We start from the raw sequence: 23,561 nt of genomic DNA on the forward strand, positions 1-23,561 counted from the left end.
TTGCTTAAAGCTCTGTATAAATAAAGGGGAAAAAAAGAAAAAATTAGATATTTCTAATTATTACAAACAAACACTAATTACAATAAATCATTTAATCGTTATAAATGCATTATTATTAATTATCATTGTGCAGTTTATGATGTTTATACTGCACATTACACCTGTGTGTGTATGTGTAGTGTGTGTAGTTTGTGTTTGTTTTTGTGTTCAAAACATAATTGAAGAAACTGAAGAAATCTGCAGCATAGGTTTCAGGAGTGAATTATCTTTATTTACTGCAGTTAACCTCCACAAAACATATACATACAGACATTTATACAAAAAGCAAGCAAAAAACCGAACAAAGCCGTTCCAGTTGTGTAGTGTGTTATGAAGCAGAAAGCAGCATGTCTGTGGCCAGGGGAAGCTGAGACTCCATTGATATAGTGACTGAGTGGGCGTGGCCTAAGATGAGGTGACGGAGTGGGCGTGGCCTAAGCTGAGGTGTCAAAGAGCCTGTCAATCATGTCCTCCACCTGCTCCGGAGAGTAGCGGTGGTACTTCTCTGGGTTCTTGGTGAAGGAGATGTTCGCGCATCTGTAAAAGCATGTAATCATGAGCTCAGTGTTCAGCTGTGTTCTGATTGGCTGGTAAGTGTGTGTGAAGGACTCACCGGTGAAGGAAGGCTCTGTACGCCTCTGAAACCACTCTCTTCTCAGCCTGACGGATGGCATCCCGCTGCTCTTTATCAGGAACCGCCCAGCCCTGCTGGATCTTACACAGCTCCTCCAGACCGTCATTAAAACCCTGCACACACACACACACACACACACACGCATGTGCTTACACTGAGCATCATGTGCATCAGGATTTAGAGGAAAAACTGCTGAGCAAGACTAGAGCATCAGAGGCGCTTCTCACCTTGAACTTGTCCTTGATGATCTGTCGCTCCTTGTCTTTGAGCTGCTCATGTGAAAAGATTCAGAGAGCAGGATTAAACTGAGATCCTTTTCAACAAAACACTGCATCAGAACGACTGCATTATAAAGCACTGACTTCATTAATACTCGATGCTTGTAATGCACTGGGGCCAAGGATTTACAACTGCATTTGTGCAAGATTATTAGTTAACTAAAAAAAAAAAAAAAGCCTTTTGAAATAAAATGTTAACTGAAATAAAAACACACACTAAAACTATTTAGACAAATGAAAAAAAAATGATAAAAAATAATAAAAATGACAAAACACACAACCAAATAATTTACTCAAACTAATGTCTTAATTAAAATTAAAGTTAAAAAAATTATAAATTCTAAAATTAAAACAGAAAAGATAAAAAATGAATCTAATTAAAAAATTTACTAAAATGAAAATAAATCATTAAAAATTAAAAACTATTTACACACAAAAAACAAATAAAACTGACAAAAACACAACACAATTACTAAAACTTTAAAGTTAAAATGAATACAAATTAAATCTTAATCAATAATTTAAAATGTAAAAAATAAATGAAAAATAAAAATGAATTAGAAATATTTACATATTAAAACTATTAAACTACAAAAACTACACTACAGTATTACATTAAAATATTATTATATTAAAATCTCATTTAAAATATTATCAAAAATAATAAAGTGTATCATCAAAAAACAGTCTGTCTGTGTTTGTGTGTGTGTGTCTGTCTGTTTTTTTTGTGTGTGTCTGTCTGTTTTTGTGTGTGTGTCTGTCTGTTTTTGTGTGTTTGTGTGTCTGTCTGTGTTTGTGTGTCTGTCTGTCTGTTTTTGTGTGTGTGTGTGTGTCTGTATTTGTGTGTTTGTGTGTGTCTGTGTTTGTGTGTCTGTCTGTCTGTTTTTGTGTGTGTGTGTGTGTCTGTATTTGTGTGTTTGTGTGTGTCTGTGTTTGTGTGTCTGTCTGTGTTTGTGTGTGTGTGTGTGTCTGTCTGTTTTTGTGTGTGTGTCTGTTTTTGTGTGTTTGTGTGTGTCTGTCTGTGTTTGTGTGTCTGTCTGTGTGTCTGTCTGTTTTTGTGTGTGTGTGTGTGTCTGTCTGTGTTTGTGTGTCTGTCTGTGTTTGTGTGTGTGTCTGTCTGTGTTTGTGTGTGTGTGTGTGTGTTTGTCTGTTTTTGTGTGTGTGTGTGTGTGTGTGTCTGTGTTTGTGTGTCTGTCTGTGTTTGTGTGTGTGTCTGTCTGTTTTTGTGTGTTTGTGTGTGTCTGTCTGTGTTTGTGTGTGTGTGTTTGTGTGTGTGTGTAAAGTTAAAATGAATACAAATTAAATCTTAATCAATAATTTAAAATGTAAAAAATAAATGAAAAAATAAAAATGAATTAGAAATATTTACATATTAAAACTATTAAACTACAAAAACTACACTACAGTATTACATTAAAATATTATTATATTATATTAAAATCTCATTTAAAATATTATCAAAAATAATAAAGTGTATCATCAAAAAACAGTCTGTCTGTGTTTGTGTGTGTGTGTCTGTCTGTTTTTGTGTGTGTGTGTGTGTCTGTCTGTTTTTGTGTGTGTGTGTGTGTGTGTGTCTGTTTTTGTGTGTTTGTGTGTCTGTCTGTGTTTGTGTGTGTGTTTGTCTGTTTTTGTGTGTGTGTGTGTGTCTGTCTGTTTTTGTGTGTGTGTGTCTGTCTGTTTTTGTGTGTTTGTGTGTCTGTCTGTGTTTGTGTGTCTGTCTGTCTGTTTTTGTGTGTGTGTGTGTGTGTCTGTATTTGTGTGTTTGTGTGTGTCTGTCTGTGTTTGTGTGTGTGTTTGTCTGTTTTTGTGTGTGTGTGTGTGTGTGTCTGTGTTTGTGTGTCTGTCTGTGTTTGTGTGTGTGTCTGTCTGTTTTTGTGTGTGTCTGTCTGTTTTTGTGTGTTTGTGTGTGTCTGTCTGTGTGTCTGTCTGTTTTTGTGTTTGTGTGTCTGTCTGTGTTTGTGTGTGTGTCTGTCTGTGTTTGTGTGTGTGTGTGTGTGTTTGTCTGTTTTTGTGTGTGTGTGTGTGTGTCTGTGTTTGTGTGTCTGTCTGTGTTTGTGTGTGTGTGTGTGTGTCTGTCTGTTTTTGTGTGTGTGTGTGTCTGTTTTTGTGTGTTTGTGTGTGTCTGTCTGTGTTTGTGTGTGTGTGTTTGTGTGTGTGTGTGTGTGTGTGTGTGTGTCTGTCTGTTTTTGTGTGCGTGTGCGTGTGTGTGTCTGTCTGTGTCTGTGTGTGTTTGTGTGCGTGTCTGTCTGTGTTTTTGTGTGTGTGTGTCTGTCTGTTTTTGTGTGTGTGTGTGTGTGTGTGTGTGTGTCTGTCTGTTTTTGTGTGTGTCTGTCTGTTTGTGTGTGTCTGTCTGTGTTTGTGTGCGTGTCTGTCTGTGTTTTTGTGTGTGTGTGTCTGTCTGTTTTTGTGTGTGTGTGTGTGTGTGTGTCTGTCTGTTTGTGTGTGTCTGTTTGTGTGTCTGTCTGTGTTTGTGTGTGTGTGTGTCTGTCTGTGTTTTTGTGTGTGTGTGTCTGTCTGTTTTTGTGTGTGTGTGTGTGTGTGTGTCTGTCTGTTTGTGTGTGTCTGTCTGTGTTTGTGTCGTGTATGTGTGTGTCCCTGTCTGTCTCTGTGTGTGTGCGTATGTGTGTGTATGTATGTGTGTCTCTGTGTGTGTGTGTGTGTGTGTGTGTGTGTGTGTGTGTGACGATCTCACTTTGGTTCCAGGCTGGAATGCTGGGATGTTTCTCTCTGTCAGATGCTCGGTGACCCTCAGCCAGCTGTAGGTCAGTGAAGGTCAGAAGGTCATTCACTGATTGATCACAGGACGGTTCTTGTGTTTGGATCATGTGGTCTCACCTGCGCTGGTAATTCTGGATCTCCTGCTCGATCAGCTCTCTGTACGAACTCTCCACCTTCTTATGTGTCACAGCGACCAGCTGAATCAGCTCCGACCTCAACAACACACACGCAGCATTTGACCGTTACCATTTATTTTATCATAATCTAAAGAACCAACACAGAAAAAGAGTAGTTCTATCCATGCTGTCTTCTGATTGGCCAGCACTGAGTGTGTAGGTGTGCTCTGCTCTCTGATTGGTCAGTGAATCGGTATAAAGAGTGTAATGCACTCACTTCTCCAGGGATTTGAGGATGTAGTTGTAGTTGTTGTGAAGGAAGACGGCGCGCAGGGCCGGATCTTCATACACTTTAGCTTTGTTTGACAGATTCAGCTGCAGGTTACCCAGGACTTTATCTGTGAAACACAAAATAACACTGATTTAACCCAGAAAAATGAATAGGAGAGAAGGGAAAAAGCTTATATAAAATGCATGTTATGTGGCACTCTTAAGTGTGTGTGTGTGTGTGTGTGTGTGTCTTACAGATGTATGTGCTCAGGAGTCTCCTGCTGAACTCTGAACTGTAGCTGCTGGCGGACGAGCTGCTCTCTGAAACCAGAAGAGACACGTTTCAACACACAAATACAAGTATTCTTCTATAATTATACAGCTCCTGTACGAAGCTACAATATCCTACAGATCTTAGAGAGGATCGTTTCATATCCTGCGGTCTAACATGACAGAATATTTGAATCAGCACAAGAAAAGCGTCCTGGAAACATCGTATTTAAAGCTGTACATCAAGCAAGAACATGAGAGATTCAGAGAGACGGCTCAAGAGCTGAAGTCAACACCAAATCAAACCAACCTCGTTCACTTTCAGAATAAATCTTACTGTGAATGAATGAGTGTATCTCTTTTATTAATTTTACATTGTTTATGTTCGGTTGATTTAACTACATCTACATTTTATTATTCTTCAATATTACTAAATGATAGTGTTAAGGAAAAAATTGTCCAAAAAAATGTACGTAAAAATTTAATATATATATATATATATATATATATATATATATATATTAAATAATTTAAGTTTATATTCATTGGAAAAAATTAATATTGTAAAAATTATTTAGTAGTAATGCATAGAACATCAAATTAAATAATAGTAATTCTAATAAAATAATTTAAAATTTGTCAAATTTTATATATATATATATATATATATATATATATATATATATATATATATATATAATTTATTTTAATGTTACATAATTTTTTTATAATATCCTATTTTATATATATATATATATGAGAATATTATTCAAAACAAATTTTTATGTAATATCAAAAAACATATATATTTACATTGATATTACGTGAGGATTTTAAAAATAATATTCTATAACAATAATAATAATTATTATTATTATTATACAGTTAAGCATAAAACATATATTACAAATTAAATATTAACTATAATTCAATGTTATAAATGAATAAATGATAACAATGAAACACGGCTGTAAACGTTATTCTTAGTATAATGTGCATCGAGGAGTCATTCACGACACGTATGAAGACAGTAAACGGAGTCAGTGGTTTCATGTGCTCTACTCGTCCGCTCGAGCGCTTACCTCGGGGGTCTAACGGAATATTGTAAGTGTCCCCGAGTACTACAGGACAGAAGCAAAGCAGAACAGAGAGAGAGAGAGAGAGAGAGAGAGAGAGAACAAGAGAGAGAAGCAGAGGGCGAGAAGTTAAAACAGTTCTGTTAGTGAAGAGCTTCACCACTAAGAGCCAGCCAATGACAGAGAAGCAGCGATGAGTGGGCGGGGCTGAGAACACAGTGGGAGGAGCTTCAGAGTCTCATGCACTGCTGAGAATACACAACATAATAAGAATAATAACAATGCTTTATAAATTAATAACAATACAGAACATAACATTACTTTGATTAAATATTTGAATTAATGATAGCATAATTAATTAGTTATCATTTTAATTAATAAAAAATTAAAACGAAATAAATTATATAATATTAATTATAATTAAATTATATAAATGAACAGAGAATATATAATGTTACTTTCTGATCATTTTCACTGACCATTTTAACAACAACAGCAACAAAAATAATGTTTTAAAATAAAATAATAAATAAAATATTAATTGGAATAAATGCATATGCATTTTTTTATATACAGAACATAACGAACAAACAATATTTTAATAAGTAATATTTTGAATTAATTATTCATTATTTTAAGTAATAATAATAATAACATTAATAATGTTTTTAAAATCCAAAATAATAAATTAAATATAAAATATAACAAAACTACATAAATTCATGAATTTGCAAAATATAAGTTTACATTCTAATTTATTATTATTTAATAATATTTACATTTTAATTAATTAAATAATAATAATATTGCTTTAAAATAAAAAAAATTATAATAATAATTAAAATTAAATGAAAATATGGAACCTATAAAAATAACATCTGATCAATAAATAATCCCAGAAATGATCATTTGAGCAGTATATTGTTATTTAGAGCCCCCTCTGCAGGAAGGAGGAAGAAACAACAACAGCAGAGAAGCAGAAAACAGTTGAATTTGCTCTCATTCTCGAGAGACTTCAAAGAAAAAGGAAATGCAGACCACGAAGGGAATATGAACAGGTGACAAATAAGGAGACAGGAGGGTGAGGACAGCGATCTGTGCGTCATGAACATGAATGTGATAAAAACAGAGCTTATATCTGCGTCTGAATTACTTCGAAGAATTACTGAATTACTGAGAGATGTATAAATGCTATAGAGGGGGTACATCTATTGGATCAGTCTGTTTGTGTCTGTTTCTTGTTCGCTTTACCCTGAGAGGCCAGCATCGCTCCGGCTGTTTCCTGGAAGTCCAGCAGCTGCTGCAGGAACAGGATTGCCTGAGGAAAAGAGCCTCTTAGTCTGCTTTTATAACACATCACTACTAAACTACCACAGTGATGCCATCTTACATTGCTGGTGAGCTCGTGGACGGTTCCGTCTTTCGGCATGTTGTACTCTTTATCTGGATCGTTCTGTTGAAGCAGAGAACATCACTATAATCATTCATATAACAACGCGTAACAAGGAATGCAATTTATATTTTAATAATCTAATAAATGTGTTGTATTTGAAATATAACAAAAATGCATATATAAAACATATTTAATTTTCAGTTATTATTATTACCGTTATTATTATTAAAATAAACAAGTAATAACAATTATAAATATTATGAAATATTAACATTTAGTAAAAATAATTCAATTAAAGGATATATAAATACATATGATTTTGAAAAGCAAATTATGTAAAAAAAAAAAAAAAATCTAAAAATGTTGCTTACAATTTAATTTAATCTAAATAAATAAAATGATTAAAAATAACTGTATATTAATTTTTTTATTAATATTTAATAAATTATATTATTTCATAATTATCTAAATATTTATTTAATTATATATTATTATTAATAATAATACTACATGTAATACATTTTATTAACTATAACTTTAACTTTTAAATATTACAAATAATTAAATCCGTTTTTATTTTTTAGTAATTTAATATAAAACTATAAAATTATATATATATATATATATATATATACACACACATTTTTTTATTTTTTAATACAAATTAAATAGTAAATCATTATTTGAAATAATTAATAACATTTATTATGATTTTTTATTACATATATTAAAATTTAATAATTTAAAATTAAATAAAACAATAAATTAAATAATAATAATAATTATTATAATTATAAAAAAGAATACAGTTCTGTAGCTGATGTCATGGTTGTGTGTGATTACCTTAATGCTGTCGGCGAACTCCTCCAGCGCTTTGGCTCCGATGCTCTCCATAGAAGTGATGAGAGCTGGGAGCTTGTTCTTGGTGCTGGCAGCCGTTCCCTGCACCACAACACAGGATATGACATCATCGGCTGCCACACTCCAGTGTGCACACATGACTGTTTTTCACTGGCTCGGTCTCTACCTGTAGCGTGGCGTCAAAGTCTGGCTTGGTCTGCTTGAGATGGCGCAGGATGGGGAAGATGGTCAGCACAGCGGAGTAATCGTGTCTCATGATGGCTCGCCGCGCCGCAGAGACGATGTTATCACCCTCCAGCATCAGATTATCCAGCGCTTCCTGCAGAGACAAACACTGTGATCACACACACACACACACACTGAACACACACACTGAACACACACGGCTCTCACCTGGATGAGCGAGTCGAAGGTCTTCTTCTGGTGATGTTCTGGGATGATCTCGGTCAGTAAAGCGTATTCGCTCTGAGCCAGCTTCACAAACGCACTGATGCAGTGGATGTACGAATCGATCTCGATGTCCAACACGTCATCCTTCCCTGAGACACACACACACACACACCTGTCAGAGCTCAAGAAAACTACATTCAGACATGACCAGTGTGGACCAAGGGTGATATATTGTATCTTAAAATGATTAAAGCAGAATTAAAATCGGCTTGATGTTTGCTTCTAATGATGCAGTAAATAAATACGGCAGCTTTAAATATATCTAACACCAAAGAGCTATGAATGAGAAATAAGGATCAATCATATGTGTGCTGCCAAAATTTAATTTTTACTTTTTCAAAGTGTGTTGTAGAACTTGTAATAAATACAATTTATTTAATTACAAATTAATGACAAACAGAACAATTTCCCTTTATATTTAATCACTCTCTCTATGCATATAAATAATATCCATGTTACCGGACGGTCAAACTGGACATTGAATATGAATATTTTAATCAAAAGACTTGAATGAACTGACAGAATCACTGACTCTTCGAACTAAAATAAATAATTTAATATAATTATAATTAAAAATAATAATACAATTAATTACTAATTAGATTTAATAATAATAATAATAATAATAATAATAATAATAATAATAACAATGACAACAATAATTATTTAAAATAAATTTATATTAATAAATTACTTTTTTATTTAATTAAATTCTAAAAATAAATAAAATTAACAAAATGAATGTTTAAAATTAATAACATTTAAAAATAATAAAATTAAATGTAGGATAGACCTTTTGAATTTAAAAGGTTAATAGAAATACTAATACTAATTTAAAATGTAAAATAAAGCTCTAACAAATTACATAGTATTAATTATAATAAATATATATATATATATATATATATATATTAATTATAATACAATTTATTTAATTTTTAGTTTTAAATTAAAATTAACAGAATCAAATGTAGAATGTAATTTTTAAGGATGAATCACTCACTCTCTGAACTGAACTAAATATTACTGTTGAAATTGTATTGATAAACCCTCTTAAATTAAAACAACAGCATCTTTGAAATACTGATAACAGCTTGAACTCCAAACACATGTTTACAGGTGATCTTTAGCTGGGTCACTGTAACAGTATTAACATTAAAATTCACTTTATCTTAAACACACAACAATACGATTTACACAAAATGTGTGTTCACTTGAGGCTTATGTAACACATTGCATCATTTGTTCTGTATAAACTGAGGAATGAGTCAGAATGAATGTGTTTTTTCATAATCTTTGAGCTCAGACTCACCTGCAGCCGCCCCATGCTTGTCGTCAGACAGGTGCTTAACCCCTCGCAGGTCATGATCGAAACCTGATTGGTTAGGATATAGTCACATGACCCGGGTCACTCACCCTGGGCTACAGAGGGAGTGCTGAACAAGCTCACCCACCCACAAAGCAAACACTGACGCGGCTCGACCGACTGCTGGGTGTTAGTGGGCTTCTAAGTGCACCGATGGACCCAGCAAAGCACAGAGACTTATGGGAAACACTGATGTCACCACAGTTTGTCCTCAGTTTGAGAGAGAAAACAATGACCACGATCTTCCTGCTGCCACGCTCAGCTAAAAAAAAAATCTACTTTCTACTTGAAATCGTCAACAGAAGGAAGCCGGATTTAAAATGTGGATGCAGCGTTATTATTATACACTATTATAATATGTTTTTTTATTTAGATTTGTATCGTTCCAGTGTTCATTTAAATTCTTTAGTAATATTTATATATTACATTTTTGTTTTAACTGCATTGTTTTTCATTTTTATTCGTTTTTTAATTTAGTTTTAGTCATTTTAGCACTTATTTTATTTCAATGAGTTGCCATAGTAAGATTTTTAATTTTTACGTTTTTCAATAATATTTACTAGTGCGGTCAAACTAAATTAATCACGATTCATTGTATCCAAAATATTTTTTTTTTTACATTATTATGTGTACGGTGTATATTCATTATATATGCCAGCATATATTTCAGAAAATCTTTATGTTCATGTATTAAAAATATTCATATATAATATAAATCATAAAAATACATGTAGATATAAAAATTTGCAAAATATATACATGTATGTGTATGTATTTATATATACTTAATAAATATACACAGTACACACATATATTCTGTAAACAAAAACTTTTTTTGCATTTTAGATGCGATTAATTGCGTTCATTTGCTTGACAGAACTAATGTTTACATTATATTTCAGCTTTATTTCACATTATGACATTTTTAGTTAATAGCTATACTGATAGTATGATGTCATGCATAGCAAACTTAGCTTTTGCATAATTTTTTACATCGTCTACTAAATATTATGGCAATGTGGCAAAATATTTAGTTAAATGCTGCTGTTCATTGCCTCTAACTTAAACTGTAATTTAATGTGTAAATTAAGTGTTTTCACAATGTCACATTTCAAATCCTCATTGTTTTTTATTATTAAATAATTATTAATACAATTACAAAATTATTATTTATTATTTAACTGAATACAAAAATATTTTGAATTATTAATGTATAACTTAAAAATATTTGTATTTTATTATTTTTTATAAACATATATTGCACAGATAAGACAGTGGCTCTCTCAGGACAATTGGAGGATGTTTTCCCCTCGCTGAGGGTGAAACTGCTGTGACCCATAGGTTTCTGTGTTGTCCGACTGCTGCTTTCGGAAACGCAACAGTTCAAAAACAGCAAAAGTGAGAAATAAAACCCAGAGACAGAGCTTGAGAAGAGGAAGGAAACCAGAAAGACAGCGTGCTTTACCTTCTAGAGGAGTGAGGTTAGAACCCTTTTTTCCATCCAGGCCATGCTGAGAGTACTGTTTGAGCAGATTCTGAGCCTTACGGATCGTGCCTGCGCCCATCAACACCCAAACAGAGAAACAGAGAGGAACAGAGAGAGAGAGAGAGAGAGAGAGAGAGAGAGAGAGAGAGAGAGAGAGACGCAGGGATGCAGGAGGAAAACAGAGGAAGACACCGTGAGGAAGAGGAAGAGGAAGGGCTTCTCAAACCCTGTCCACCGACACCAGAGCAACAACTGAGAGAAATCCAGATCCCTCCGAGACTACAGCCGACACCACAGCTATCTCACACACACACACACACGGTCCAACATGAACCTCTGAGTTACACTGATAAAAGTCAATAAACTGGCTTAGTATATTAGGAACCGCAACATTACCAACATTATAAGGTCAAACTGAAAGAACTGATTTTAGTGAATTAAGTGAGTTAAGATTGTGATGCAGTAAAAAGTAAGTTTACAAACATAAACACCCCAAAAATTATATTTTATATTTTGAATCTTTTAAAATTCACCATCAAACATTGATCTTGGAAGCCTAAAATCTTTAAACTAAAAATAACTTTAAAAAATAAAATAAAATATAAGCAAAGATTTGAATTTACTTGCATTCAAAGCGTATCTGAAACATTTCTATTTGTTTTAAATAAATGGATGAAATTAGTAAGCCTTTTTGATGAATTAAATGTTTTCTTTCTACTGTAAAATAAATAAGTTGTTATTTACAGTTTTTTTTATTTAGGAAGTGACTTTACTCTGGGATTAATAGTTAATATAATCTACTTTCAATTAAGTTAGTATTTGTTCATTTTGGAAGAAAAAATGTAGTATGGCAAATAATTATATCACACTTTATGATACAAGTATATTTATGGATTAAATGTAATTGGTCTGTAAAAAAAAATTATATATATATATATATATATATATATATATATATATATATATATATATATATATATATATATATATATATATATAATTAAGTTCCTCAATGTTTTGGCATCATGTAAACAGGTTTTGGTGTGTATAGTATAATTCTCCTCTGAGGAGTATGCATTAATTCATAGCTATATTTTTCCCAAAATCCATATTCAAATCAAAATATCCGACTTCCTGTTGGTCGTAGCTAATGAATGTGAATTAGAAAGTTGTCTGTCTTGATAAGAACAATTTATGTACAGAGTTTGGTGTCTATGATTATATATATAATGATTGATTGCCAGTACATTTTCACAGTTGACTCATCGGTGGCAGAAAGTTCATTTTGGACCTTGCATACACACACACACACACACACACACTCACAAAAACATGCGGTGCACAAACATTACATCATCACATCACAATATCTACAGCTAAACAGACTGAAGAACACGTCACACACACACACTGAGGAGAAAATACAACCGGTTAATCTATCACAGCTATTAAACCACAGCACTGTGTCACAAACAGTGATGTTAATACAGTCATTAAGAGAAGTGCTGTTCCAATGCATTAGCCACACTATTCATCTAAAACATGTTTCACATCACAGCACAAACACATCAGACAGTCATTGTGCCACTAAAACTAAAGGCACGTGTCTTAAAGGGATCATATCATCATTTTATATCAGATCAGGTTTCTAGTTATCTAGTGTATTTTTAATTCTCAATGGCCCTGGAACAGGTTGTTATTCTAGACTTATGTATATTCATTAATTAAAAAAAAAAAAAAAAAAAAAAATAGTTTACATTCATCTTTTGGGTAGCAAACATTACAATCTTTTCATAGTACAATTAACTAAATCGTACAAATAGCAATAAATAGTGCAATGATAAAAAAAAAAAAAATTATTTATCGTGACATGACCCCTTTATTAAGCAGTTAATATGCAGTAAATGTTTTCTTAGGCAATATAAGCATCACATGACCAAGACAGAGTCAGTGTGTTAGTGAGGGCAGATCAGTCACAGCGCCCCGTGTGGTGAGGAGTGAGCATGCAGTCAGTGTTAATAGTGTTAGCAGAAAACAAAGAACTATCTTTTTCAATATTAAACTCTCCGTACACAATACAGAGCTGTTAGCCAACAAAATGTGCCCTCCACGCTGATAAAAAAAATACAGTAACAGGAGAATGTCTTAAGAAACTTACTCAATATACTATTTTTCTGATTAATAACAATTAATTGGTCTGGATGAGATATAAGTTGTGTGTGTGTGTCTGGATGGATGCATCTGATGTGGTGTATATGTGTGTGTATTAAGGCCTTCTCACATTCAAGAAATACAAATGGTTCATAAAACACTACCATTCAAATGTCTGGGGTCGGTCATTTCTTTTTGAAGAAATTAATGCTTTTATTCTGCAAGGATGCATTCAATTGATCAAAAGTGATAGTGAACATTTATAATGTTAGAAATTATTTCTGTTTCAAATAAATTCTGTACTTTCTGTTCATCTGCGAATCCTGAAAAATTAAATGCATCACTTTACACAAAAATATAGCACAGCACTAAAGTGTTCAGCATTGATGATAATCAGACATGTTTCTTGAGCAGTAAATCATCATATTATTCTGATTTCTGAAGATCACGTGACACTGAAGACTGGAGGAATGATGCTGAAAATACAGCGGTGCATCAGAGAAATACATTACACTTTAACACAGATTCACACAGTAATTTAAAATTGTAATAATATTTAACAATTTTACAGTTTTTAACAATAATATTTCACAATATTGCTGTTTTTTTTTTATCAAATAAATGCTGCCCTGGTGAGCAAAAAAATAATAATTCAATTTAAATATAAATGTAATTTATAAACAATTTTAAATGTTAATTTAAAATGCTTAGCTCAAATGAATTTAATTATCAACTAATTAAAATTATTTACATTTTTTTTTTAAAACATATATATTTTATTATCATTTATTTTTTCATTTTCATTATTAATCAAACTCTTAAATGACCCTAGACCTTTGAGTGGTAGTTGTATGTTTTTTTTTTTGGTAAATTTTTTCCTCAAAAGTACACATTTGTCTCACGTTCTGCATGAATAATCTTTTGTGTGTTTCACCAGCAAATTTTACAAGTGAAACATGTTTGCGTTGCATGTAAATAGTCCTATCATAGCATGTTCTGTTACATATACGTGTGTGTGTGTGTGTGTGGCTCTGGCTCTGCAAACAGAAGCAAGCGATGGACGCGTCACAAACACAGCTGTGACTTTACCTGGGATGTAGACTGACATCATCAGAAACCAGTGAGACAGAGAAGAGAAATGGGGAAAGGAGACGGTTAGTATGAACACACACACTAGGAACGGGAAAAGAGGAGAACTTCGACAGGAAGCGAGGTCATGGAGGTCAGATACACCTGATCGTGATCCATCAGCACCAGCAGAAACCCAAAGAGACCCGCTCTAGTGGGGTGAAGGATTAAAGGTCACTGACCTGGTCGTTTGGGAGGCTTCTTGGTGGGCGTCTCCTTGCGTTTGGTCTGAACGGCGGGCGAGTGGATGGCAGAGCTGGCGCTGTTCTTACGGAAATGCTCCTTTAGACCCTTAATGGAGCGATCCAGCTGACTGGACCGGACCTGGAAATACACGTTCATGAAGTCTGCAGGAAAACAAACACACGACATCAGATTTTAAACACCCTTTATCAATGATACATGCTTTTGGTAAAGCCATCTGTTCACATTATTATTATATAATCAAGTGAATTAATAGCAGAACTCGTGGTGGAAAACTGCATTACCCATGATGCTGTGCAGAACAGTTTTCATACAACAATAATTGTGTGTATAAACTTTAAATAAACATTGCATCCACAGATTCAATCAACAAATAATATGTATTTATATAATACATTTCACTTTTTTGTACATTTTAAGTTAACTTTTTTACATTATTTTTTTTTCTGAGATTATATACTATATTTAACTTTTTTTACCTCAATTTACAGAAAACATGTCAGAGATGCAAGATTTGATAGATTAATAGATTTCATTAAAAGACTATTTTAAGTTTCAAATTTTCGATAAGTTTACATTTTTTTTCATATATTTTATGTAAAGGTCAGAATAAGAGTCATTTACTTTTTACACAAATTTTATTGTATTAATTTTTATTAATCAAATATATCTGTTTTGCTGAATGATGATGAAAAACTTTCTTTTTCTCCCACAAAATTAATTTAAAACATTAAAATAGACAGTTCACTTGCATTTAATCCGCTTTATATGCATATAAAATAACTTATAAAAATGTAATTTCATCTTGACATCAAAATATTTTTTATCTTTGACCCATATATATTCAACTAATAAATTATTTTATGTTATTTAATTAGGTGTTTTAAATCAACAATTAAATAATTAAATTGATTAAATAATTACATTTAAATTAAATTTCTCTCTTTTCCGCTCACCAAGGCACCGAAGCATTTATTTCTTTAAAAAACATGAATAGTTATATTTCACGCTCATTTTAAATTCGATATGTCATTTGCAATGCCTCATGGGATTGTAGTGATCTTCAAATATTTTTAATAAATGTTTGTAGCAGGGCTGAAAAATGATTAATCGCATTCAAAATAAAAGTATGTTTATATATGTGTGTGTACTGTGTATATTTATTATGTTTATATAAATGCACCAGATAAATGCAAATATACAAGTATAAATATATAATATTTAAATAATATTAAAAGTAATATATACATATCTGTGTGTGTGTGTATTTATATATACATAATAAATGTATACAGAGTACACACACATGTGTAAACAGAGACTTTTATTTTGAATGTGATTAATCACGATTCATTGTTTTTCAGTTTTAGTTTGTAGCTTTGTGCATCTGCTCGTAACTGGTTGGTTTGGTCCAGTTTTTTAAAACCCGTTGGGAAAAATGAATGGGAATGGAATGGAAAAATGAACGGAAAAAATACTTCGAGAACCAACACTAATGACACTTGACATTAATGGCACAGATAATGGCACATGTGTGTTGTGTGCACCTTGGTTGCGTCCGTACTCCAGCAGCCAGGCAGAGATGCAGATGATGTCCTGCAGGACGGCTTCGGGCAGGTGCTCCAGGGTCACGTCCTCCTGCACCTCCATGTCCTCGTCTCCTCCGATGGCGTCCAGGATGAGGACGGGCGGCACTGGCTTGCTGTAGCGGGTCAGAAGGCTGCGAAACTCCGCCTCCAGCAGCTCCTTCCCCTTCTCGAAGCGCGCTTTCTGCAACAGGACAGCCTCGCTGAGGAGCTTCATACGGACTGAAGAAGCTTGAGAGCGTGACAAACTGTACGTACCACTGTGTTGAGCTCGGGACTGTCGGGATTGTTGTCCTGAAAATACTCCACGGCTTTCTGGATCTTTGCGATGCAGGCCAGATACTCATCCAGACGACCTGCAGGCCTGCAACATCAGTGAATGACCAATCAGAGTCTGTCCACACACCTCTCTATCCATCTGTCTGTCTAAATCTGATCTGTTATTTAAAACCGTAGTTATAGGGTGAATTATCCCTTTAAAACCCATTTTCTTGACATAAACCGTCTCCAAACTAGTTTTTGCAATATTGAATGCCTCATGGAATTTATGCAATTAAATAAAAAATTTTCTTGCAAATATTTTTTTGGGATGGAAACATGGCTATTGTTAGTTTATAATCTATTAACATACATCTATCTGTCCATCCATCCATCCATCTATCCATCTATCCATCCGTCTATTTTTGATCTGTTATTTAAAACTAATAATATTTCACAAAATTAGTTTTCACTGTATTTTTGATCAATTATATGCAGTCTTTATGAGTCTAAGAGATTTCAAAATAATTATATTTAATTTACTTAAACTATTTTATTTGTTTATATAATCTTAATAATTAAATATTATGTAACAATTATTATTTAATAAAATAAAAAATATGTATACAAAATTAAATATATATACACACACATCTCTCTCTATCTACCTGCAATTAAGTTATACATTCTTATACATTAGTATTATAGAATTATAAAATCAATTTTATATACAATATACTATATTATAATTATAGTGTATTATTCAGCCTTGGGGAGTATAATAATTCAATAATTATTAAATCATAAAATAAAATAATTAAATTATTATAACTATTAAAATGATTAATTTTTAAATAAAATTATATAATGAATTAATTAGAAATGTCCTAAAAATAGCTGAAATATTATATCTGTAAAAAATATCGGTCGATCACTGAAGAACAGTCTCAGGTCACTCTCACCCTTCCCGGATGATCTTGTCGGTGTCTTTGGCCACGTGATAATAACTGATGACGTGATCCATGCAGGAGAGGGTTTTATCCACGTTCTCCTGCAGTCGCTGCAGGTTCTCCGTCTGCTTATGGACCGGGATGATGGAGTTCTCCAGCTGCATCAGACGGCTCTCGAACGAGGACAGGATGGACACCTCACAGGACACAAAACATGCTTTCATTCAGAAAATAAACTACAAAATAATAAAGTAACATCAGAAAACGGCATATGAACAGCAGATATCATTGTACAACACTGCTGTTATTTTAGTCTGAACTTAAAACTAGGATCACACACACACACACACACACACACACACTTGCACTTGTGGTCTTCATAATGTTTTTTATACTGTACAATCGGTGTACTGAAAACTACTGGCAATTAAGATTTCATAAATCACCGTTTTGTATGTTTTTAAAGCCTTTTGTTTTACATGGACACAGGAAGTGACCTCATAAACCATGTTCATGTTGTAGTGCCCATGTCATTATACACATATGTGTCCTCATAAACCACACACACACACACACACACACACACACACACACACACACTTCCACCAATATTATTTACTGCTCATCTCTCACCATTCCTTTAGTGAGCTGATCACTCTTCTCCAGGCTTTCACGAATAAAAGACAGAGTTTCTTGCTCCTGTAGAAAACATACAGGTGACGTAACTTTATACGAATTCTGTGTGATGACCTCTCAAGTGAACACACCCCATCAACAGCATTGTTATTTTTTATTATTTGTTGTCCATCATTAAGCTTCTAAAATGCTCTGTGACATTATTTTTAATGACAATACTCAGATTCTCATTTTAGTTGATCGCGAGTGACATTAACAACATTAATAACATCCGCCGCCTGATCACGGGACTCTCGGGTTATTCTTCATTCTTCCTGTTTTGTCTCTTTTTAACGAACCTGCTGGAGTTTGTCCTCAATCTCCCGCTTCCGAGCGGACGCGTCTTCGGTTGGGATCATCCTGAGAGGCAGAAATGTGACAGAAATGGCTCCGTCAGGATCAGTGCAAAATACACAATAATATTATAACGTTTAAAGTGAAGACAGCGGAAACTATACAGCAGAAAACGGAAGTGAAGTCGATTGCATGTACAAAATAAAAGTCCTTAGTTTTTTTTCTTCGAAAATCCAAACATGTACCAATAAAAAACTATACATATATATATTAGTGCTGTCAAAAGATTAATCGCGATTAATCTTATCCAAAATACACTTTTTGTTTACATAATTGTGCAGTGTAGATTTATTAAGTATATATAAATACATATATAAATACACACACACACATGCATGTACATATTTAAGAATTTTTTTTTTAAATTTTAAATTTTTATTTTTATGCATTATATTTATAATATAAAATATAATTGTATATGTGTGTAAATATTTCCAAAAGATATACAGTTTGTGTATTTATATATACATAACAAATAAATACAGCACACACATATATTATGTAAACAAAAACTTTTATTTTAGATATGATTAATCGTTTGACAGCACTAATATATATAAATGAATAAATACGGCATTCAGAACATTTTCACCAAGTGGGTCAATCATCAAAATGAACCTCCACAGAATGTATTTTTGATTGCTTTTTTTTTTGCAATGCATAAGATTTTATGATTTAAAAATCACCGTAATTATATATAAAATAGTTCAAAATAACAATTTAGAGGGAAGAAAAAAGCATTTAAAGCTCTTTAAGAGTGCAGATATCTTGAAATATATGTGAGAATAATGATATTCATTTATCATTAAATTAAATTATTTAATTGTATTAATATTTATAGGGGACATTTACATGTCTGGCAAGAAAAAAAGAAAGAAACTGATTTAAAATTTAAAGTTAAAAGGAATTTCTTATGGTATTAGAAGCCACTTTGATTTTGACAAGTTTTAATTATGTGGTGTCTGTAGCTGACTTCACTGGGCAAAACTCCATTTATTTCCATTTCCATTAATTCACTGAACATGAGATACAATCAATCAATCAATCAATCAAACTTTCATTCAATTAACTACAGAGAGTATACAGCAATTTACAGCAGTATATAAATATATACATCTGTTTTTATCACTGTCTGCAAAACAGAAGCATAATGCATGATGTCATGCAATATTATAATAAAACATACCCTGAATACTTAGATATTAAACAAAAACTATAAAGAAGTTAAAGGTATTTTAAATGTCAAACACATTATTAAACAGCTCGTGGTTGACAAAAAAGCAAAAACAAATTAGTAACAACTTCTAAAGCAACCTTTGCTTCATTTCCATCTTTAAAAAAGCATAACATTAAAAGTTCATCAATGAAAACAGATGCAGACGCTCCTTCCTAAGACTCCTCTTGTTTCGTGAAAGCCTAGAAGACAATCAAATGGAGTTAGATACTGTACCATCACACGATGATAATGAAATAAGGATACGATTAAGAAGATGTTCTTGAATTATAATAACACACCTGTTTGAGAAACTGCCGTCCGAAATAATTTGTGGCCATGTTCTTCAGGTTTGTTCTGGCTCCTACTTTACAGCGCACATATCCGTAGAGATTGGCACCCTGTAACACCACTCCCAAAATCACCACGGCCTGAGAGACAAGACAACATCACTCACAGATCACCATCGTCTTTCAAATAAAGACCGACAGACGACGAGCTGCTCACAACTCACCAGCCATTTGATCTTAAAGGAGACGAGCGTAAAGAAAGCAAAGATGACCCAGACGACGGGACAGATGATCAGACCCAGCCAGAAGATACGAGACTCTGCGTTTGAGGAACGCGACGCTGAAGACTGATTCCCTCCGGCCTGCAAGCACATAGAGACAGGATGTCAATGTAACACAACAAATGGAGAAATGCAAATTCACATTCACTGTATGTCATATACATGCACTCGCATTCTAAAGATGGGTGTTTAATTAACAGAATTATTCATCAAGGATACATTCAATTGATTAAATGTGACAGGAAAGAGATTTATAATACACAAAAGTTTTCCATTTCAAATAAACACTCAGAAATGTTTCTTGAGCATCACATGATTTGTGAAGATCATGTGACACTGGAGTAGAGAGGATGAATATTCTGCATTATATTAGAGGAATAAATTACATTTTATAATATATTCACATAGAAAACACTTATTTTGAATTGTAATAATATTTTACAATATTGTTATTTTTTTTAATAAATGCAGATAATTAATAATTATAATTATGTGTAATAATGATTATAATTAGATAATTATCACAAATTACATTATATAATTAATATAAACTAACCATAAACATATTAGAATTTTATTGAATAACAATAATAACAACAATAACAAATTGAATAACAATAATTTATTTAAATATTTCATTATTAAAATATGCAGTGATATTCTAATAATATTAAAATATTTTAATAAAATCTTTTAAAATATCAATAATAACTTAACTTTAACTTTATTGTTATAATGCATTTACTTATATATATATATATATATATATATATATATATATATATATATATATATATATATATATATATTTAATTAACTAAAATTTAAATAATAATAATTATTATTAATAATAATACATTTTATATTTGTACTAATACATTTTTTTAAATAAATAATCATCATAGCATTATATAATTTCTAGAAACTAACCCTTAACATATAACATTTTATTAACCAATTTAATTCATAACAATAATGTAAAATAAATTTAGTGATATTATAATAATATTAAGATATTTTAATACATTTAATAAACAAATAATGTGGCTTGGTCAGTAAATAATAGTAAATAATTCTGTAAATAACCACAAAAATATTCAATATATTTTTATGCCACTCTATGGAGGACTGTGTGTGTGTGTGTGTGTGTGTACCTTTCTGGATTCAAACACCCAATGGTTTTTTCCATCATCATCCACTTGATTCCACCAGCGCAAACCAACCATCAGTCGGCCGGTTATATTCTACAACAAGACAAATAAAAATATGAGTTATAGCAATGCTCGATTTAACTCCAGTAACTGTAATGATTTATGAACACCTGATCAGTTATTCTAAACACATACCTTCACTGTCCAGAAGTCACATGACAGGAGGAGGATGATGGTGACCATGCAGGCGATGAAGGATCCACCGACTGAACCACACAGCAGGTAAACCAGGATAGCAGTGACCCGGAAGAACAGGTGGAAGAATGATGCCACCGGATGCCTGGAATCACACACTCGTTTATTCAGCTCATTCGTCCACATGAGGACATCCCACACACCTCATGTGCAATAATTACTATAAACAAACCCAAAGCCATACTCTAAACACACAGCATTATTAGAGTGAAAAATAATCGATTACAAATAGATTTAATTAATAAGATAATTTTTTTTTATAATAATAATAATAATAATACATTTTATATTTGTACTAACAAAATAAAGGTATAAATAATTATCACAATATTATATAATTACTTTAAAACTAACCCTTAACATATTACATTTTTTTTTCATAAATTTAATAAGCAACAATAATGTATTTAAAGTACTTAAAGGCCTACATACTTTTAAAATATCAATAACTAACTTAACTTTAACTTTAATGTAATAATGCAATAATGCACTTATTTATAATAATAATACATTTAATTAATAACAAAAATATGTAAATAATAATATTATTATTATTAATAATAATACATTTTATATTTGTACTAATTAAAAAAAGGTATAATTATCACATTTAATTACTATAAACTAACCCTTAACATATTAATTGGCCAATTTAATTAATAACAATAATGCACTTAAATATTTCATTATTAAAAAATGTAGTGATATTATAATATTAAGATATTTTAACACATTTAATAAAATTGTACTTAAAGCCCTACATACTTTTAAAATATCAATAATAACTAACTTAACTTTATTGTAATAATGCATTTACTTATTTATAATAATAATAATTTAATATATTTAATTAATAACAAAAAATATTTAAATAATAATGATAATTGTTATTACTATTAATAATATTATATTTTATATTTGTACTATTTAAAAAAAGGTATAAATAATTATCACAATATTATATAATTACTATAAACTAACCCTAAACACATCACATTTTTTGTAACAAATTTAATAAATAACAATAATCTATTTAAATATTTCATTATTACAAAATGTAGTTATTATATTATAATATTTTACTATACATTTAATAAAATCCTACTAAAAGGCCAACATACTTTTAAAATATCAATAATGCATTTACTTATTTATAATAATGCATTAATTTACTCAAATCCTATATTAATAATAAATAATATTATTTTAATTAATAATTCGTCTTTTTTCTCATTTTTCACATGAGGACTTCCCTAAAATGTACTACACCATGATTTAAACAGAAGCATATCACAAAACTAGTTAAAGTTAACGACGACAACAAACACACTTGATCTTGTTCTTTCTCGCGGCTGAATCTTCCTCAGCATCAAATAAAGCCACATCTTCATCGTCGTTTGAGTCCTGGAAGCGAGACAAAATGGCTCAGAAACACGAATTATAACGACTAATTAAACATTTAATTAAACCTAAAGGTAGGAAAACTCAATCTGAGGCAGTGAGCTGTTTACTGTCAGAGGACTGGCTAAGCTAAACCCGCTTTATTCCTTATCTTCAACGTCATTTTAGAGGAACGTAAGCACACTGTACACATAAATCATGTCTTCAGTGTTTGAGAAGAATTGATAATGGAATAAAATAGCATATTTTTTACTTACCAGCTTCATTTCGACTGCTGTTGTTCCTGGTGCTACTGACGTTACACGACACGTCACTTCCGGGTCTGTGAGGACTCACTACAGCGCGCCTGAACAGAAAACTTTTTTTCCCCAAAGCAACAGAAACAGAGAAACATATATATATTTTTTATTTAATGAATTGTATTTATTAATTAATTAGTAAAAAAAAAAAAAAAATTTATTAGGTGCATAATCCCATTCGCAATTTATATATATATGTATATATATATATATATATATATATATATATATATATATATTTCTTGTATACTCTCTTTTTTTCCACTTCTTTTTGTAAATAGCATATGTTTGTAGATATATATGATATTATAATATTTAATATATAATATTATATAAAAAATAAAAGTTATAAAATACATATGATTATAAATAATTTCTATATTTGCCAAAATCATATATACATTT

General features: G+C 31.6%; 2 protein-coding genes across 12 annotated transcripts; both read right to left on the reverse strand.

Annotated features, from left to right (window-relative positions):
* Window positions 1-249: 249 nt before the first annotated feature.
* Window positions 250-18,386, reverse strand: LOC127968809 (exocyst complex component 7). Of its 11 annotated transcripts, XM_052570165.1 has the most exons (22): window positions 18,212-18,386; window positions 17,871-17,936; window positions 17,250-17,434; window positions 16,288-16,393; window positions 15,991-16,213; window positions 14,422-14,586; window positions 14,201-14,212; window positions 10,940-11,029; window positions 9,421-9,483; window positions 8,052-8,197; window positions 7,825-7,977; window positions 7,641-7,739; window positions 6,795-6,857; window positions 6,656-6,722; window positions 5,411-5,449; window positions 4,314-4,379; window positions 4,066-4,186; window positions 3,790-3,885; window positions 3,647-3,710; window positions 901-942; window positions 653-786; window positions 250-576 (listed from the first exon to the last, which is right to left on the reverse strand). In XM_052570165.1, the coding sequence occupies exons 1-22, from the start codon at window positions 18,269-18,271 to the stop codon at window positions 474-476; spliced, it is 2,163 nt and encodes a 720-aa protein (XP_052426125.1). In that variant the 5' UTR covers window positions 18,272-18,386; the 3' UTR covers window positions 250-473. The 11 variants fall into 11 exon arrangements, with proteins under 11 accessions (XP_052426125.1, XP_052426116.1, XP_052426126.1 ...); XM_052570156.1 differs by lacking the exon at window positions 9,421-9,483; XM_052570166.1 differs by lacking the exon at window positions 14,201-14,212 and having other exon boundaries at window positions 18,212-18,379.
* Window positions 18,387-19,196: 810 nt separating this feature from the next.
* On the reverse strand, window positions 19,197-23,206 carry tvp23b (trans-golgi network vesicle protein 23 homolog B (S. cerevisiae)). The gene is made up of 7 exons (XM_052570188.1): window positions 23,115-23,206; window positions 22,787-22,860; window positions 21,397-21,541; window positions 21,205-21,294; window positions 19,994-20,131; window positions 19,782-19,910; window positions 19,197-19,682 (listed from the first exon to the last, which is right to left on the reverse strand). Exons 1-7 carry the CDS (start codon window positions 23,121-23,123, stop codon window positions 19,656-19,658), a joined length of 612 nt encoding a protein of 203 aa, XP_052426148.1. The 5' UTR covers window positions 23,124-23,206; the 3' UTR covers window positions 19,197-19,655.
* Between the last annotated feature and the right edge of the window lie 355 nt (window positions 23,207-23,561).

This window comes from Carassius gibelio, chromosome B12, assembly GCF_023724105.1.
Source record: "Carassius gibelio isolate Cgi1373 ecotype wild population from Czech Republic chromosome B12, carGib1.2-hapl.c, whole genome shotgun sequence".
Lineage (NCBI taxonomy): Eukaryota > Metazoa > Chordata > Actinopteri > Cypriniformes > Cyprinidae > Carassius > Carassius gibelio.